General features: G+C 37.5%; 1 protein-coding gene across 2 annotated transcripts in view; it reads left to right on the top strand.

Moving 5' to 3' along the window:
• The window catches only part of GMPS (guanosine monophosphate synthase), a 57,729-nt gene extending 45,163 nt beyond the window's left edge, over positions 1-12,566 (top strand). For both annotated transcript variants that reach the window (XM_019627344.1, XM_019627354.1), the window contains exons 11-16: positions 910-1,025; positions 3,506-3,631; positions 5,690-5,805; positions 8,867-8,997; positions 9,348-9,520; positions 11,095-12,566. In XM_019627344.1, the coding sequence (XP_019482889.1) occupies positions 910-1,025; positions 3,506-3,631; positions 5,690-5,805; positions 8,867-8,997; positions 9,348-9,520; positions 11,095-11,196 (764 nt within the window). In that variant the 3' untranslated portion in view covers positions 11,197-12,566. The remainder of the gene's footprint in view (positions 1-909; positions 1,026-3,505; positions 3,632-5,689; positions 5,806-8,866; positions 8,998-9,347; positions 9,521-11,094) is intronic.
• The last annotated feature ends 7,805 nt before the right edge of the window (positions 12,567-20,371 follow it).

Genomic DNA, 20,371 nt, shown 5'->3' with positions numbered 1-20,371 from the left:
CAGTGTCACTGGCCCTCATATGTGGGATCCGAACCGGGGCCCTCTGGCATCCCAAGCGAGTTCTTAACCATCGCGCCACTCGGCCGGCCCTATATGCTGGATTTTTTATTATGTAAGATTTCATTGGCAAAAAGGATTTTGCTGCTCTGCTTAAAAATAAAAACTAGGCATACTACTTATCTTAAATAAGCTGTTTATTCTAAAGGTGAGGAATGAAACAGAAATTAATGGACATGGATGGCTAAGGTTTTGTCTATAAGTAGGCATCTAAAGGGATGGATGCCTTTTCTGTTTATAGTAAAGCAGCAGAATCCATTTTTCTTAGATCCATGTATATCTTGTGTTTTTATCCTTTTAAGTATTTGGTGAAATAGAAATACCAGTTCACATCTTTTGGAATTAAATACTCTTTAATTGTATGGTTGATTTGTTTTTTGCTTTTTTTTTAAACAACATACTCTTCTTTCTAAAATTAGGTTGGTAGTTGAACCTGGGCTATCAGTGATAAGGTGATTTATTATACCGTCCTCTTTTTTGTTTGTATGTTTGAAAATCCCCTTATTAAAAAATTTTAAATAGATTGACACATATATTGTGAATTAAAATGTATTGGAGAATTTTATGACAATCAAAAATAGATAGAAATCATTGATGTGTAAAGAGAATTGAAGCACTCTAAAAATGAGATGGATGGGAAACTCTAATAGTTACATTTGAAATAAAACAGTTTAAAAAACTTGCCATGATAAGTCAATTATATCTCAATAAAACTGGAAAAAAAACTTAAAATGGCAAATGGATTTTAATTTTTGGAAGGACTTTATATTTGAAAATGGTGCAATTTTTATATTAAATTTTTATATTAAATATAAAATTTATACTAAATATCATTGTTACTCTTCTTTTTAGGTCCTGGCCTGGCAATCAGAGTAATATGTGCTGAAGAACCTTATATTTGTAAGGACTTTCCTGAAACCAACAATATTTTGAAAATAGTAGCTGATTTTTCTGCAAGTGTTAAAAAGGTAATAATTTACACTGAATTTGCATACTGTGGGAGCTTTAAACAGACACAGCTAATCAGTACAAGAAATTAAATGGATTCTTGTTGTACTGCAGTATTTACAATGAATTTATTTGAAAATTCAGATTTGCAATGGCTATGAAGAAAATATTCTACAGAGACACTTAAATGTGGACTTCTCTTTCTAGCCATACAGTAGATTGGATACCTGAATATTAAAAATGCTAAATACGAAAGGGTGTTCTAGCTCCAAATTGATGATGAATGGAAAAGTCTTCCAGTCCTTCTGTAGATTTGGTGCCTAAATTCATAATCTGTGTGGTCTGAAAAACCACAAGCTAAGAATTTTGAGATTTAAAGTGGACCTTGGTTGGTAGTGCTTCCAGGTGTCAGGAAAGAAGCAATGTAAATACTCTGGGTATTTTCAGCCAGGCCTCAGCTGTATCCCATAGATACAGTTCCAACGAATATGAGCTCACAATAAAAAATTACAAAGTATGTATAGAAGTAAGACAACATGAATGAGAGCTAGTGGAAACTAGAGGAACAAAACCCTGAAACACTTCAAATACTGAAATTAGCAGATAGTAAGCTATAGTAGATAGTAAGCAGATAGTAGCAGAATATAAAGTACATAGAATTAAAAAACAATTGACATAAGAATAAGGCATATGATAAGAGACTATCAAAATGACCGGGCAGCTTTGGAAAAAAAGTTCTAGAGATGAAAATAACTGGAATTAAAGTCAGCTAAAGAAAGAATTAGTGAACTCGAAGACAGATGTTAAATTATCCAGAAATCTGAACAAAGCATCAGAAAGAAAATATGGATAGAAGAGGTTAAGGTAGAATGAGAAAGGCAACTTTAACATATATGCAGAAGGAGATAATAGACAAAAGTATTTGAATTCCTCCACACTGGTTAAAGACACCATGCCTTAGATTCAGGAAACATAACACACCTCTGTCAGGATAAAGGTAAGAATTTGACACCTAGTTGGCATACCTAGCAAAACTGCAGACTGCCAAAGACAAAGCAGCTGCAGAGAGAAGATTGATTACCCTACCAAGGAAAGACTTCATAGTGCCAGGAGATAATAATTGTGAACAATAGTGAACAGATAACTGTCTTCTAAGAACCAGGGCAAAATAGAATTTTCAGATAAAACAATTTACTGTTAACACTCTGTTACTTAAAGAACTAAATAATTCAGTGTTTCTCAAACCTGGTTGTGTATTAAAATCATCTGGGGGAGTTTTTGAAGTATACTGTACTTGGGCACCTTCTCCCTAGAATTTTTCATTTAATCTGAGATGGAACCTGAACATACCCAGTAATTTGAATGTGTAACTAGGCTTGAGAACCACTGACTTTAGGAGAAGCGAAAGGATCCCTGGAGAAAGGTCTGAGATGGAAGAAAGGATGGTAAACTAAAAAAACCATTAAATGGGTAAAATTGAAGCAAACATGGATTATATAATAAAAATCTATAATTGTTGGTGTTTATTTAAGAAATATTATGATATATAGCTAAAATAGCATGTAAACCACAAGGGGATTGATTGGTGTTAAAGCATTTAAAGATGCTAGCATTGTTTGCCAGAAGGTCAGAGAGATTGATTCTCTTTTGTTAAATATCCAAGTTAACACAGGGGACTCTTAGGGCCGGCCGAGTGGCTCAGTTGGTTAAGAGTGGGCTCAAGAGTGCGAGCTCTGAGCAACAGGGTCGCCAGTTCGATTCCTGGCTTGAGCTGAGCTGCCAACAGGTGGCAAGATGGCTCAGCTAAACAAACAAACAAACAAAAACAAAAAAAACCACAGGGGAACTCTTAAAAGAATAAAAATAGAGGATTTAACCTCAGAATCAGTAAGGGGAAAATAAGTGAGCTGAGAGAAATCAGTTCAGAAGAGTGTAAGAAAGGAGAAAGAAACATAAAAAGTGGGACAAACAGAAACTACTGAATGAAATGGTAGAATGAAATCCAACCATAACATTAACCCACAATTAATTAAAAGGACCAACATCTTTAGTTAAAACATAAATTGTCAAACTATATTGAAAAGTAAAACTTAGTCTCTTTACCTAGGGATAGAAGAGGTAAAAGAATGGAAAAACATATACCAGTCAGATACACCAAAAAAAGGAAGTAGGTGGATTATTTTCAGACAAAATTGACTTTATGTCAAAAAGTTTTATTAGAGATGAGGAGAAGGTTTGATTCATGTAAGGTATGTCCCTTGCTTGTGACAAGGGATTACATCTAATCTGTATTTCTTCTCCTAATGTTTAACTTCTCATAGCCCTAGTTCTCAGGAATGAAATTCTGATAGATAGCATTGCACACACAAGTTAAAGAGAAATAGCAAATAGGTTCTATTGCTATAAAACCGCAAGAGTCGATACATAAGATAGTAATAGATACCAAACAAGTGAGTGCCTTACTTCTTGAAAGCCTAAGAAATCTCTCTGGTTTTCTCAGCCTCACACGCTGTTACAAAGAGTCAAAGCCTGCACGACAGAAGAGGATCAAGAGAAGCTGATGCAAATTACAAGTCTGCACTCACTGAATGCCTTCTTGCTGCCAATTAAGACTGTAGGTGTGCAGGTGAGTTGTGTGAAATTGACCTGTGACAAAAATTTTTGCATTTTTTTCTTTCCACTAATATTGAAATAGGAATGACTTAGGAAAAATGAAATATGAAAGTATATACATCAAGTTTAGAAATGTAAAAAGGAAGTGTTTTATAGAATGTTTATGGAGTGGATAAGGTTATAGGAACTAAATATTCAGGCTGAGATTTTGTGGTTTTGGAACACCTGTCATCTCTAACCAAAAGTAAAAATTTAAAGAATGATTTACTGTGGGGTTGGCTTGCTTGCTTCTGCCTTGAAGGGGAGGTACCAAGCGGTCATGTCCTCATTTATCGGTCTCGGTGTGAAATATACTTTGGCGTTAGAAGTCTGTAACTGCAAGGGCCCCCAGATGAACATGTCACACCATGTAGGTCTTGTTCTCAGCTTGTGTATTTCTTAAACCAGTGCTCTCTGTTTCTTCAACGTGTCCTCTTTCTTTTAGCTGTGATCATGTACAACTAACATGTTGTATTTTTTATTGTGTCTTTCCAATTGTGAAAGCACGTGAGGATAATACAGTTCTCACTTTTAAAATGCTATTCATAATTAGATTATATTAAGTTCTCCTTTATATGATGCTCAAGTGAGTTTCTGGGGGAAAAAGCTTGGGGGAGAGGAGAGTAGGTAAGAAGGAGGTTTCCTTTCTGTTATTTAGAGCTGGTAGTTAAATGAAAACTAGAAAAATGGTGTGAGTGCCAGTTATTTGGGTAATGTGTTTATAATGGCCTCTTAGAATTATGTGTGGAAAGAAATGAACTGTTTTAGGTGTTATTTATCTAAAACTTAATAAATACACTCTTTTTCCTAAATTTGTTGGATGAGTGAATTCTTTTTTTTTTAAAAATGAACTTATTCAGGTTCCACTACTCTTCCCATCAAAATTAGATTCTTTTATTGTTAGATGTTTAACTTTCTTCTAGTCTTTGAGACCTTTGGAGAGCTTTTGAAGCCCCGGTAAAATCGTAATTCATGGTTTCTATAGCAGTAAAGTTTATTTTCTAAATAGCAACATAAACCATACTTGCATACTTGTAGAAAGAAAAAGAAAAATGCAGTACATTTAAAAAGAATTTTCACTGTTCTTGCTCTCCAGTTGCACTGTATATGTTCTTCCAGATGCATTTATTTTAAAAAGAAAAGGGAATTAGACGCATTGTCACCTGTTTTTACCTGTACATCATGAACTTATCTTTTCAACTATTACAAGTAGATTATTCTAACTGCTTCTTTATATTCCATGTATTGTTATACCGTACTTTAATTAATCTTTCCCATACATATGGACATTTAAACTGTTTTCAGTATTTTACTATTATAGGCATTTCAGCAGGTAATGTTTTATTTCTTCAAGCAGTTATTCATGTGCTTCTGTAAGATCATTTCCTGGATTAAAAGCGTGTACACTATGAACTTTGATAAATATTATCAAATTAACATTCTTGTTTTCTCAGTTACTGGTTATTAGGTATTTATCTAATGAATCTTTTAAAATTGCTTTTTAGTTTGATTTTTTTGAAAAGCAAATTAATTGGATTAAACAGGACAAGGGAAAAGGGAATCAATAGTATTACCAGTTTTATTCACTTTTTAAGCTCATTTTTAACGAAATGGGTAAGTGAATATTTACGAAATTATTTTTTTTATCTTTTACGTAAGCTTCCTTCATTGACCTAATTGACATGGGCAGCTCCTGTCTGCCAAATTAAGTGTGCTGGCTGTCCTCAGTAGGGCAGATGCTTGGAATGAAATCCCAGTGAGTTTCTGGCCTGTGTTCAATAAATTCTTGAAATTACCATGACACTTTCTTTATGTCTGAACTGATATAGGTAGAATTTAATGTGAGGTTTCAATTTAGGATTTATTTATATCAGAGAAATATTGATATATATTTTTATTTGAACAAGTTTTTGTTTTAAAAGAAAATACTATTAATGGTGTCACCATGCACAAAGTGTTTTCCAATCCATCTTTGACTTCTATAAAACCATTAAAAGTTATTGATTATATTTTTATCCATTTTTATTTCCAGGGTGACTGTCGTTCCTACAGTTACGTGTGTGGAATCTCCAGTAAAGATGAGCCTGACTGGGAATCTCTTATTTTCCTGGCTAGGCTTATACCTCGCATGTGTCACAACATTAACAGGTGTGTTCTGCAGTTGGATGCAGGGGGTGAGGTGTAAGGGAAGGATGTGTTTTTAAAAGTCTTTCCACTATTGAAAGACCAAAAGGCACAAGTGTAGATACAGGTACGCACTTAGGTCACTGTTTTGAATAGATATTAATAATATCTTGTGTTTTGTTCCTTCAGCACGATGCAATCATCTGCTTATTTTAAATTTTTTTTGTTTAAAGGAAAAAAGGATTTTTATTTTAGTATAAAATATTAAGTGTAGTTTTAAAACATGTCTTCCAAATTAGCAGTTTAACTTACTTTATGGTAACATGTTTTATTCCAAAACAATTGAAAAAATATCTAAAGGTTAGAGAATTACCAATAGGGACTTGATTAATTTAATAATAATTCCAGGGGAAATCAAAGAAAAGAAATAGGTATATGCTAGATATTAAAATTACTACATATATAATTTATTTTGAGTTTAGTTTTTCAAATTCACCTTTCCTTTAAATTGCACATTAATTTCTTAGGTTGGATATATCAACAGCTGATTTATAATCTATGTGTAATACTCATTTGCATTATGCTATATACAGTTAAAAAATCTCAACTTAATTGTTCATTAATATTCATATTTCACAGTTGTTCACTCTTGCAGTTTATTTATTTATTTATTTTTTTGTGGGTACAAGCACAAATAATTATATGAACAACCAAAATAATTATTTGACATTTCAGTTTACTTAAATTTGCTGCAGAAATTAGAAACCTACCCACTGGTGGTCACCTAGCAGGGTATGTGTATTTCTCTAATTGCCAGCTGGTATGACCTTCAAGATAAAGAGTGTCAGGGAAGCCATATTTTTAGTAATGGGAATATACCCATTAAAAGGCTTACTCAGATGAACTGAAGGCCCCCGCCCCCCAAAACAGAAGTATCTTTAATATACTGAAAAAAGTGAATGATTAATAAATAGTGGTAAATTTGTAGTGGAGATGATTGTTTTGGTTAAAATAAATTATGGTTCATAATCTATCTTTTGAATAACGCTAATACTTAAATAAACTTATAGGTCTTACAGAATATTCCCTTACCCTAAGTTTGACTCCACTGTTTTTACTATATAATTAGTATGTTTTTCATTTTACAACTTTCTTACAGTTTTATCTGTGTGTGTCTCTCTCTCTCTCACTCTATTTTTCTTTTGCCAGAGGGCACTCACCCTTTTTTAAAGTTTATCTCTGTCCTTTTATGTGCTGCTACCTCTGCCTGTCTCTTCTACCTGTTTTTCTCTCCCTCATTTCCCAGTCCTTCCTCCCTCCCCCCAAAAGAAAAAAAGTCTAACTGAGCAACAAAAAATTACATTTTAAAATATGAACCTAGCAAACCCTTAAAAGAGTCTTGGTGAATTTTAAATTTCTTTGCCAAGCTCCTTTTTGGGAATTGGAAATAAATTTTAAAATTGTTTTCCATTTTTGCCAGTTTTTTTCTCCCTAATTTGCATGATGAAATCTTTGTACAGAGAAGCTGCTCCAGTTTTTCTGTTCTTGTGGAAGACTACCTATCCCTGTACATTTTATGACCACTCTTGTTTGTAAGAAATAAGACAAAAACAAGTTCATGACATTCTCTTGCCTGGCTGCTTTCCCCCCTAAGGATTGTTTATGAGCTCTGGAACAATGCTGTGTAGTAGAAGTGTGACTGACTTTCTGTGGGACGAAAACCTTCCCGCTGCAGTATGATTGGAAGGAGGCAATGAAGTAGTTGGTACTAGTGGTGGTTTTGATCTGATGCTGTTTTCTTCTGTTTTATTCCGAGTACACATTAAGTAAGGAAAAAGGAAAAACATTATTATACTGCACCATGGTAGTTGCCAGGGAGATTGATTTCCTTTGTTAAAGACAGATAGGGCTAAGAAAAATGGACAGTTGCCTGCTGGCTGGAGTTGGAATGGGGAGAGCTGGATGGCACTCATATCTCTACTCTGATGCCTCTTGTTTTCTGGGCTAAGGTTGTGGAACAGATCCTCCAAACCAGTGGTAATATTCCCTTTGAGTTGTTTGATCTGAGTTTCCTCAAGCTAAGTTCCAAACTCTGCTTTTATTAACACCTGCAGTGCTGTATCTTCATATCTTTCAAACATATTTACTTAAAGCAGTAGTGAGTTGTTTCTTTTGAAAGGAAATAGTAGGATACCAAATTTTGGTGACATTTTTAATAAAGTGGGAATGAGAATCTTTCTTTGGGATCAGTGTTCCCCAAAGTGAAAAATAGATGAGTGGTCAAATAAGTTTGGGAAGTTCAGTGTAGTCTCATCTTGGAGGTTTCCGGTGCATATTACAATTTCTTAAGTTTTGTCATAAAACAACATACTTATTTGTTCAACGCAGTGTTTCCTCAAGCTTATGTGTATTAATTTCCTAGGGTTACTATAACAAGTTACCACAAAGAACGAGGCTTAAAATACCAGAGTTGTACAGTTTTGGAGGCTAGAAGTCTGAAGTCAGGGTGTCAGCAGGGCCAGGCTCTCTATAAAGGCTCGAGGGCAAGATCCTTTCTTGCCTCTTTCCTAGTTTCTGGTGTTTGCTAGCAGTCCTTGGCTTGTGGCAATATAGCTCCATGCTCTGCCTTCATTTTCACATGGTCCTCTTTGCTCTGTGTGTGTTTTTGTTCCCAAATTTCTCTCTTCTTAGAAAGACACCCAGTCATTGGATTAATGCCCATCCTGATCCATTATGACTGTGTCTTAACTTGATTACATCTGCAAAAATCCTATTTTCACCCAGAGATTCCAGATGGATATGAAGTGTTGGGGACACTCTTCAGCCCAGTACATTATATGAAGAGGATTGTGTTAATCACATGTGTTTTTGCACCTTATGAGATACTGTTATTCCAGAGAATACACTTTGAGGAAAGTACATAGAACGTAGACCCGTCTATAATTTTATATCTTAACGTACCCATTTGGGGATTTGAAGTGTGTAGGACGGGGGGCTAAGAGTAAATGGAAAGAATATTATTCTGTGTGCCTTGCTTCTCATCTAAAGTGTAATTTTTCTATAATTTTCACCTCCCGTCTTCTAGAGTTGTCTATATATTTGGCCCACCAGTTAAAGAGCCTCCTACAGATGTTACTCCCACTTTCTTGACAACAGGGGTGCTCAGTACTTTACGCCAAGCTGATTTTGAAGCCCAGAACATTCTCAGGGAGTCCGGTAAGTTCATTTGTTTATCACTGTGTAGCTATTTGAAAGCTTGGAATTATGAGGCGTGATCAAACAATATGGTGAATGTTTAAATAAAAAAAAATTATTACAGTAAAAGACACATTGCCATTAATCCCCCTCAAAATACTCCTCATCACTTCAAACACAGTTATCCCATCGTTCTTGCCACTTACTGAAGCAGTTCTGGAAGTCCTCTTTTGTGAGTCTCCTAATTGTGGTGTGTGTGTCTGTATGTGATTTTAGTTATTACCTGGGAGGATTTAATTGTGCTGGGTGAGAGTGCTTTGCCAGCACTCTCCTCTCCTGACTGGCTCTGCATGTTAACTTCCTTCCTCTAGGGTATGCTGGGAAAATCAGCCAGATGCCAGTGATTCTGACACCATTGCATTTTGATCGGGACCCACTTCAGAAGCAGCCTTCATGCCAGAGATCTGTGGTTATTCGAACCTTTATTACTAGTGACTTCATGACTGGCATATCTGCAACACCTGGCAATGAGATCCCAGTAGAGGTAACTTATGTATTTTTTTCTGATGTACATTTTCAGTACCTCATACATTTTATAATATGATGAATGGAATAGGCTATAACAATGTTGATATTTCTGGGGTTTGTTTTCTGTTCATAAGATCGGCTCTTGGTTTTAATCTCCACATAATTGATTATTTAGTACATTGTAGTAGAAAAAAGCCTTAAATTTATTATATCCCTCAGATGTGTGATTACTATGTGGAGAGTAACCAACTATAATCTATAATTTTATCTTAATTTCACTAACCAACCTCTACTTTATAAATAGTATTCTCAAAGTAAAGAAGAAAACCTAGGAGTGAAGAAGAATTTATTAGAAATAAGGATGAGAATTGATGGAATTATGGCCAGAAACCCATGAATTGCTTAATGCTCTGCCTGCTAGCAATTCCATTTTTGGTCACCATCTCCCTCTCCCATTATCTCCACCAGTGTTCCAAAGGAGATATTTGCTTAATAGCAAATGAAAATCATAGTGAGTCTTGATTAGCTAGACCACTGCTCAATGCAAGGCTCTGGTTGCAGCTGGATAACTGGGCTGGGAAATGGGGTTTAGAGTTTTTTTTGTTTGTTTGTTTGTTTTTTGTTTAAAGATTTTTATTGGGGTATTGGGGGAATGGGAACAGTGCTGGGGAATTGGGGGAAGGGGAACAGACAAGTTGCTGTTGTTTTGTTCTTCAGTCTTGTTGTGGAGGACGTTGCTTCACTGGCCCAAGTTGGCACCATCATTGTGCTCTTCCCGGGTGAGGCAGATCAGTTGCCGGCTTCTGGACAGCCGCTCACTGCGGCTGCTGGCTGCTCACGCTGGCTGCTGGCTACATACGGTAGCCCATGGCAACCCACTGCAACTCACTGCCACAGGGGCTGCAGCCTATGCCTTCGCCGGCGACTCACGGCCGCCCAGCCCAGCTCCAGGTCGAGCTGTTGTTCAGCATCTTAGTTGTAGAGGGCAGTGTCACTGGCCCTCATATGTGGGATCCGAACCAGGGCCCTCTGGCGTCCCAAGCCAGTTCTTAACCATCGCGCCACTCGGCCGGCCCGGGGCTTAGAGTTTGCTTTCCCTTCAGCTTAAATTTGCCAAATCTCTGTTCAATGAAGTGATCAGGCATTCTTCTCCTATACACTCAGCAATGGTTGTTTGTTACAGTGCGTTATGTGCGTTAGTAGCCTCAGAGTTGTTATGTTTAAGCCACAGATAATTTGTGAAGCATTGACTTAAACACATAAAACCATATGTTTGGATGCCGTAGCAATGCCAGAGTCCTATAAATATTTCTAAGCACTTGTTATGGACCAGTAACAAACATAACTTCCATAACTTCCAGGCTGGCACCTGTTTGTGGACAGCACTTTGAATAGTACTGAGTTTGTTACTTAAATATTGAGGGAAATAGATTCACTACATAAAATTAATCAGAGACCATTCCATATACATAGAGGACAATAATAAAGAGAGATCACATTTAAATTTCAAATTGCAAATGCAAGCCCTCTAGGTTTGTTGGACTGCTGTGGATCCTGGATCTCTTATTTATAATCTTTGTTTTATAACAGGTGGTGTTGAAGATGGTCACTGAGATTAAGAAGATTCCTGGTATTTCTCGAATTATGTATGACCTAACATCAAAGCCCCCAGGAACTACTGAGTGGGAGTAATAAACTTCTTGTTCTATTAAAGTACTGTGTGCAGTTTAAATTGATTAGAAACCATTCCCAGTATTGACGGAGCAGCTACATCACATCTGAGTTCTCTACAGCAAAAATCTGTGGCCTAAGGGCTGAGTTGGGGATAACTAAAAGGGACTGAAGAGTCTGTACGGGTATAATGAAAGCGTCATTGCCTCCTCTCAGACAGATTGACACTGCTTTCGCCTTTGCCACACTTGTTCGTTATGTATATAAATCACTGTTGCTATCCATGTCTCTGTCAATGAAGATGTACAGAGGTGGGTGAGTTTGGGGCTAGGAATGGGCCTCTTCCCTTGCCAGCTTCTAAGAGCTGTTAAAACACCCATTATTTACCAGTGTGACTTGGTATGAATACCTTTGGGGGAATCTGAGTTTCCCTGTAAGTAAGTAACCTTATTCTCCCAAAGGTTGGGGGGAAGGGATGAACGTATCAGGTAAAGGTATAGGTGTTCCAGCCACTTTGGCAATACCTGGCACCATAACATGTAAACTTTCTTAAGATGGAAAGCACCAGGAGTTTGTTGAAGTACGTTGGGGTTTTATGATAGCCCCGGGAGAAACCATGGGTGGTCTCAGTTTTAAATGTTTTCAAATCATGTTGCACATAGATGTCAGGTTGCTCACTGTTGGCCTTTTCATTAGTAAGGAGCTTTGTCCTCCACCCGTTACATTGCAGCCCCCACAGCCTTGCATAGGACCTTTCTCTTCCCTCCTAGAAGAGACTGTCTCTGGTGTAGCATAAAGTCTGAGCATTTTAATCCCATTTGGTCAGAGGGGAAGCTCTGAGAGCATGAAAACCATCATGCATGCCCATGGCTTACAAATGCATGCCCGCAGCTTATATCATCTAGTAAAGAGTCGTAAAATGAACCCTTAGCTGTAATCTGTAGACAGGTTTATTACCCACTGCTCAGAAAACTGACCAGTCTTGGTCCATGCAGGCTATTGTCAAACCTTGCAGTCCTTCTACCAGCTGTAAGACAAGATTCAAGAACCGGTGGGGGACTTGGTGCCATTGCCACCAGTTTCTACCAGAGCCTTTATAATCTTCACATAAGCACTATAAAAATGGACAGTATTAGACTTAAATCCTACAACCATTTCCCACTCAATATTTTAGCTGATGTTACTGTTTAAGAACGTTACTGTGTTTTCCTTTTTTCATATTTTAAATTGAGGTATAATTGACATAGAACATTATATTAGTTTCAGGTGTCCATGTTTTTCTAATATTTCCATCTCAGGTTGTTGCCTCGTATTTCAAAATCTTGTGTTAATCAGGTACAAAATTTTGTTTGGGATTCATTGTTAGATAAACAATAAAATTATGCATGGCAGATGTTTTCCTTTCATTCTGGCTGGCCCAGAGGACATGAAAACTGTGTTGCTGGACCATCAGGGAAGAGGTTCAGTCGGTTGTAAGTGATACCCTTACCTGAGACAGGAGTCAAATGACTTCTACAAAACTTGAAGGGCTTGCTCTCTGTCCTGATGATGAGGTATTCATAATGGCCTTTTGGAAAGAGGATATGGTAGTGATCTGCAATCATGTTATTTTACACCTGGAATAGACAACCTACAAAAAGTTTACAAACATTTATCTTTGTGGGAAAAATTCCTTTTATATAGCAAAAGTGTCATGATTTTGTATTCAAGCAAACAATAGGAATCATGAAAGACTATGTAGTAGTAGAGTTTTTTTCCTAAAGTATGTTCTGTGGTACATTGCTTCAGTGAGATGGCCCATGTGAAAAGCGTTAGGTCATATAAGCTTGGTAAGTGCTGCCCGCTTGTCCTTCCATCTTGGTTTACATTATATTCAAAGTTCTGAGAAAATTTGAAGTTAAAACAATAGGTTAATTTTTTTAACCTAATGTTTTTCTGATGTTTGTTCGCTAAATCCTTCTTACATAGACTCACTTAATACTGGAAAAATGGTTTCTCCAAAACACACCTTGACATGATATAGTAAAAAATTAAAATTTCTGGAATTCAGAAATTCCCTAATGTTTAATACCCTCTCTTCATTTGCAGAGCACTTTTTGCTTTGTGCCATACATTGTTGCTCTATAACTTTACAGTATTTCATTTGAGCAACTGAGAAGCGTTAAGGTTACAATCCCATTTAATAGTTAAGGACACAAGCTCAGCATATAATGGTTACCTAATGAGTTTCGGAATTAAATACGATCCTTGGTAGATTGTGACTGCATTCCCATCATTCCCCACCTACCTGGGACACCTCTCTAGCTAGTTAGACATATTTTTTCCCCTTGTACTTATTAGAAGGAGGACAGCAGAGCAGTGAAAGCACCATGTATTTCTAAGATTGGCAAGCACAAAAGAATTTTTAACAACCAAATATCCAGCCCCACCTTAATGGTCCCATCTATGATAGTCAGCTGTGTTAGAATAACATAGTTAGCCTGGCATAAATTTTTACAGAAGGCCTTTAGATGTGTCTTGGAGATAGGTTTACAGTGTTCTCCCATCTTGCTGCCTCTTCATCCTGAGAATTGTAAAAATTTGTGTTTGTTTTTTTTTTTACAGTGTTTGGGCTTATCTCTTGATAGCCTGTTTTACCAAATACCTTGAATCAAACCTCTAGAGAAAACGCATTCAGATTAGGTAGGTGGGACCATCCATGATTCGTGCTTTGTCCTGCCATTAAAAAGCTGTGTGATTTGGTCAAGGCATTTCTGTTTTTTTATCTGTATGATGAGGCAATTGGATTAAATTTACAACATCAAATCCAGCCCTAAATTCTTATTTTATAAATAACAAGAAAAATCAGCAAGAGACAAAATGTAGAAATGGAATCGTTTTTTTAAAAATTCTTTTAAAATAAGGTAAGACTTAAAGGCCAACATCAAAATAACATTGTAAAATCAAATAATTACCCTTTTTTGAAAGCTGTGGTTTGAATACTTCAGAATCTTTCTCCTGTTGTGACTGTGACACTTGGAAAATATCCATCTGCCTGTACCCAGTGGCAATCTCTCTACTGTGTGTTTTTGGAAAAGAACAGGACATGCTTTGAGACTAATGAAAAGTCTCCATAATCAGTTACATACAGCTAATTGTTGGCAGAGCTGGCGCTAGAATCCAGGCTTTCAGCTCTCTGTGTTGAAGACGTAATGCTCTAAGGCCCTTCAAGGTACAGCTGAACAGGAAGTTATCAGTGTGAAATGGACCACAGGTATAAATGTGCTTCCAAAGTGTTATTCGTCTCCTTATTGACAATAAGTTAGTGCTTAGCTTTCTGGAGATAGTACTATCTTCAGAAATTGCACTGACACTCTTACGCCCAATGTTACACCCCTGTTTCTTTCAACCTTTCACAGTGCTTCCCTCCAGTACTCGACACTTTTCTCCACTTTTCCCCTCTCTCCTAAGTTCTCATTAGAATGTGGTTAGGAAACAGCTATTACCAATGGTTGCTCCTTTCATTGGTCCAAATTAAGAATGTAACAGGGAACTGAATACAAGTTGGATGCCTCCACCCTTGGAAAGTGCCCCTTTTGTCCCTACTGAGGTGGTTTAGCCACACAGGCAATACAGGGAACAAGGGTATCTTTTTCACCACTTGAGAGGTTTGACAATAGTAATAATAGTGGCATCCTTGTCTCATATTCCTGAACGTTTCATTTAATGACAAGTGAAGAGATTTGGAATCCCCTATGGAGTGCCAAATGCCGGCTTCCAGCCCTAATCTTATATATTGAAGAGGCCCAGGTATTCTACCCAACTCGAACCTTTTTGTCAGTAGTTCTCAACCCTAGGTGCCTAGACTACTACCTGAGGGGTTAAGTCTGTATAATGCTGAGACCCCACAATCAAACCAACCACATTTGATTTAGTTGTGGGGCCCAAGCATTGACAGTTTTAAATCAGCTGGAATAAATTTAATGAGGGACATACCTGGCCTGTCTCCTTACGGTTTAAAATCTTAAACCTGTCAGTGAGAGTAAAAGACCATAGGTGCTGTCTTGCTGAAGATCTCATAGCTAAGTTAGTTCAGAACTAGGGACCTTTGGAACTGATTCTGCTTATACTGTGCTGTAGCTCAGACACTCCAAACACCTGTTTGGTAGCGTTGAGGGCAGCTGACATGAATGTTGCCTCTGTTGAGATCTTTGCAACAACTCACGGGCATCTGGCTTTCAACCTCTTCCTAATCCTTTTGCTTTTTGTCAAAGAGGAGAAATCCAGCCCTATGCTGCAGCCACCTCTCCAAATCTGATTGATTCCAGATCATGAAACTGAGACCGAGGTCTTACTGTACCTGTTCAAAAATCCTGGAGCTGTGTCATTTGGATAATTCTCTAGAGAGCTAGAGACGACCTGCCTGTAACCTACGCTCCCTAAATGAGAATCTTTTGAGCAGCTCCATCTTAATTTATCTCCCCATTGGTTCACTGGCCAATCCTGTGGCATCTTTTGACCTTGTTAAGGGCCCTTTAATTAGCAAAATCATGACAGTTGGCAGGGAGTTCGGCTATTTCTTGGATATACTAAATTCAGTAGCTTCAAAATTCTCCGAGTTGTTCCAGGAAGCCTGAACCTTGAGCAATTGAAGGTAGAGTACATACTTTTGGAGAATAGCGATATTTAAGGTAAGTACTTTTCTGTCTTTGAATCTATGACCATTGCTACAACCTTAAGATATTAAATGAAGAAGTGAATGTAACCTTTTGAACATTTTGTATAAAGAAATGTTTTGTTGATTGGAGTAAGTAGCATAGTTGAGAAACCATGTAATTGTTCTTGGTGTACTGAAACGTCCACTGTATGTTGTAATGTAGGCATAAAATAGCTTTGCTAAATTAATGTGAAATTATGTTAATGCCTTTTATCTTCAATATACACATAAAGGAGGAAATTATGACTTTCATAATTCGTCATTAAGCTTCAGTGTTCACGAGAAAGAGAAGCGAGAGAGCAAAGAGGACAGACACTATCAGGATGTCGGAAATAAAAAATTGCATGTTAGGGGTTTCTGGATAATAAACTTAATCTCTTTCTCTTACATATGTAAGAGGGTGACAGCGTTTTACCCAGAGTGATAACAGTGGACATAAAATATAGGATAGCATTTAATTTAAATGATTAGCTTAAAGGGGTGTGTATTTGTGTTTCTAAAATTACACATACATTCTTGCATATTCATTTACACTTTATCAACTCAATTTCTTAAAACAAATTACCTTTATTAATTTGATAACAAAAGTTGACGCTTTGCATTGTTTGAAACTGTTATCAGAGTTGATCCAACCCATCAAAGTAAATGTTTATATTAGTGAGTTACCAATATGAAGGCGAGAGGAAATAACCATGTTCAGAAACTGAATTCAGTAATTGCTTTCAGGTAGCTGCATTGCTCCAATAAGTTTCCTTTCAGATCAGTGATCTGGTCTGGTCTGCTATCTACAAAGACTTTCATTCAACTGTATTTTGAAAAGTTTTTATCTTAACATGACTCAAAACAAAAATATTACTGAGTTTTTATCTTGAACTTTCAAAAATCTGTCATTCTTTAAAAAAATATTAATATCAAAAGCTATATTTCACATCATAGCTATGTAGTTTTTTTTAGCTTGTTATTCTAATGATTTATATATATAAGATGCTAGAAAAGCAGCTAGGAATTCTACTTTAAACTGACTGTTACCCAAATATTGTGTCAATTTCTAATTAAATGCTTTTTTCATATTGAAGAAGGCTATTCCATATGCAGTTTTATATTACTGTTCTTTTAGGCAGTATGTAACCTGTCAACATATCCTTTCTTTGAAAAATTTAACACATAGAGAAAACTTTTAAAATTTTTCACTTAACGTGGCTACATTAAATAGTGAAGAACACGAGAACCTTTTGTCAAGATGCCTTTACCTAATTGCATTAGGATGATTGATACTCGCTCTAAATAAGAAAAAAGTTTCAATGGATTAAAAAACAGTTAAGTGCAAAGAAATTCCATATTGTGATGCTTTTGGAAAGCACCTTTTACAGTGGGTGGTGAGGATGTAATGATGTAATGAGTGGAACTACTTATAGAAGTTTTTTTCTTGTTACTATATTGATTTCTCATTGTAAAGCAAAGGGAAACAGTCCCAAACCACACACACTTAAAAAAAGTCTTTTTGTTAAGTAGACAGTGATGGCGATCGCTTGAATGTGTTTTCTGGTTTTAGAGATGTGTTTTATTAAGGCACAGAGGGAGTCAGCACTGCTCACATTAGATTGGGAAGAAATTGAATTTAAAGCTTGCTAAAGGAACACAGCTATCTTGGATATACTGTATTTCCCCATGTATAAGATGCACCCTTTTTCAAAAAATTTGGGGTCTAAAAACTGGGCGCATCTTATACTGTGGTTGTAGATTTCAAATGCCATAGATGGAACTGGGGATGAGGCAATATATGAAGACAGTGATTCGTCGTCAGACACAGATGAGGACAAGCTAATGGGGGTTTTGACAGTGATGAGTTATATGAATTTTATGATGACTAAAACGTGGGTTCAATAACTTTATGTAATACATTTTTTTTTCAAATTTCAGGCCCCCAAATTAAGGTGTGTCTTATACATGGGAGCATTTTATACATGGGGAAGTATGGTAGTTTCACCTTTGTGTGACTTCTTTATCTTGGATCTCAGGAGAGAAACATGGTAGAAAATGTGAAAATTTTCTCTTTGAGAAACAGGAATAAGAATCTATCTTGAAATCTTAAGAGTATTAATGACATAGAGTAAGATTCCTAGTTTAGTTGCTAGGTGTAAATTTGGGAATGTATATTAGAAATAATATTTGTTCCCAATTCTGCTGATAAAACATCAGCCTAGAATCCGATAAACTTGATTTATTTCTGATTCCACATAGCTGTGTTACCTTGGGCAAGGCACCGATATCCTGGGCAACAGTTAACTCGAAGGTAAATGTAGGAATAATATTGCCTGTGTGGACAAGAAAAAAAAGTAGGAAAATAAATATATTATGTATGAAACTGCATTATCTGTAAACTGTTAGTGTAAACATGGTCTTATTTAAAACAGATGGCAGCACGGATGAAACAAATGATGTGGGATTAATAATCCCGTTGTGTTCCATTAGCTGGGACACTGCAGGTAAATTTATGCTATGTCAGAGCTCCAGATTTTGCAGGTGGGGTAGGGTAACTTACTTTCAGCTACTATACAAGGGCTGTGTATGCATCTTGATGAAATTTATGCTACATGATCTTAAGCCTAAGAGAGAGAACAGAACGCACTGTCTCCTGTCTCCTACTCTCCAACCTTGTACTTGAAAAGGACGAAAATTCGGTGTCCAGTTTCCTTTTTGTTCTGATTCTAGTGGTATGTGCAATAATGAAACGTGTCCTCTTGTGGTTGGGGAAAGAAGTTTGGGACAATAATAGATGTGATAAATCAGCATGTGCGTAATTGCAGGATAAAATATTCGGGTGATACTTTCCATAGAATGTTGAGAAGTGAGGGAGAACACCACCAGCTCACTCGGTTGAAGTGCTTTCTGTCACCCCTTGGGTGGGAGCTGAGCTTGGCAGGCAGTAGACTACAGGGAGGTGCAAACTGGGGGATACTCCAGGTGGGTGGAGGCCAGGGCCCAGAAGTGAATACACTTTGACCAGCCTGGGTGTCGGAGAGGGTAGAACTGGAGAGTCGTTGCAAAATTCTGGGAGGCTGTGATTCAGCTAAGGGATTGAATTGTGTCCAGTTGGGAGTGTACTGGATAAGGCAGAAGTCAGAGAAGCTTCGCTCTGGCGACCCAGTTAACCTGCAAGACTGTGGCACCAGCCCTTTCCCCTTGTAAACAAGCTCTCTGATGAGTTATGTCAGTATAGTCTGTCACATAAACTTTCTCCATGCTTTTTATATGGGTCAAGTGACATGCTACATGTATGAGAAAAGCCTGCTATGGCCTTGAAGACCTTCCACAGCCTAACTTGCCTGCCATCCTGGCCTAACTGCCTTCTGCAGCCAGGTTGATTCTGCTGTGGGTCCCCCTTGCCCCCTGATGTGTCACTCTGTCCTTTGCTCCTGCTCTCCCCCTTCCTGGAGTGCCAGTCACAGGGCCCTCAAGCCCCACTCTGCAAACATTGTCAGCTGTCGGTACTCGGGAGGGTCTTTATGAAAGCACCCCTCATGTCTGTAGATGGAGTATGCCTTTCCAAGCTCCTGCTACCTGTTGAGGCATTCCATGACTATTTGTTTGTATTTATTCCTATTTTGCACGTTTATATTTACTCATCCAAACTGCAGACTTCTTGAAGGCAGGGTCAGTGATTTTTTGTCTTTGAACTCTTAGAGCCTGGTTCATAAAGTGTCAAATGGCATGCTTTCTGGAGAAGACGGGCAAGATGAGGACAGGGCTTCCTTCAAAGGGTAAACGTCCAGTCGTGGCGTTCTGAGGATCAGACACCTACGCGAGGAAGCTTAGCTTGGGCAGGCGACCTAGCTTGCACCCGTGTTCCACACTTGAAATCACCAAATAGGAGGCTCCTTCCATGTTTCCCTCTGTGTAACTTCAGCCTGTTGTGTCACAGCCCTAAGCGCTGTGCTGAGTGTATAAAAATTATTCTTAACTCTGGGCAGACAATTTGGTTCTTTGGCAAATCTGTTTGAACTGTACATTAAAATATGAATGCTTAGAGAATTATTGGAGGTTTGTTCATTCTTTTAATGAGATTGAGTGGTAATGGTCCTCCCTGCCTGGGAGGTGGAAAATCACAAAATTCAAATCAGTGGGTGCTCACCTGGCTTCTGGGGGTCCGAACCATGTTCGTGGTGTTTACAGTTACACTGGCCCAACCGGCATTCAGGTTTCCTTTAAGAACTCCTTTTTAGTTTTTCTCTGGACTTCCCGTTTAGTGCTCTTTTTCATGAAGATAAAAGGAGAGTTTTAGAAGAGAAAGAAAGTTAAGCAATTAAATCTCATTGAGGATTTCAAGGTTTTTCAGCTTTCGTCGCAGCAGGAAACACTAGTTCATTACTCACAAAAGTGAAGAATAATGGTGTTTACCTTACGGGGTTTATTTTTTTATTTTATTTTTTTAGCTGAGCCATCCTGCTACCTGTTGGCAGCTCAGCGGCTGCTCAGCTCGGGCTGGACTCGAACCGCTGT

The sequence above is a fragment of the Hipposideros armiger genome, unplaced genomic scaffold (genome assembly GCF_001890085.2).
Source record: "Hipposideros armiger isolate ML-2016 unplaced genomic scaffold, ASM189008v1 scaffold_16, whole genome shotgun sequence".
NCBI classification, from domain to species: Eukaryota; Metazoa; Chordata; class Mammalia; order Chiroptera; family Hipposideridae; genus Hipposideros; species Hipposideros armiger.
Note: the sequence above shows the minus strand (reverse complement) of the source record. Positions and strands in the feature narration are given on the sequence as shown.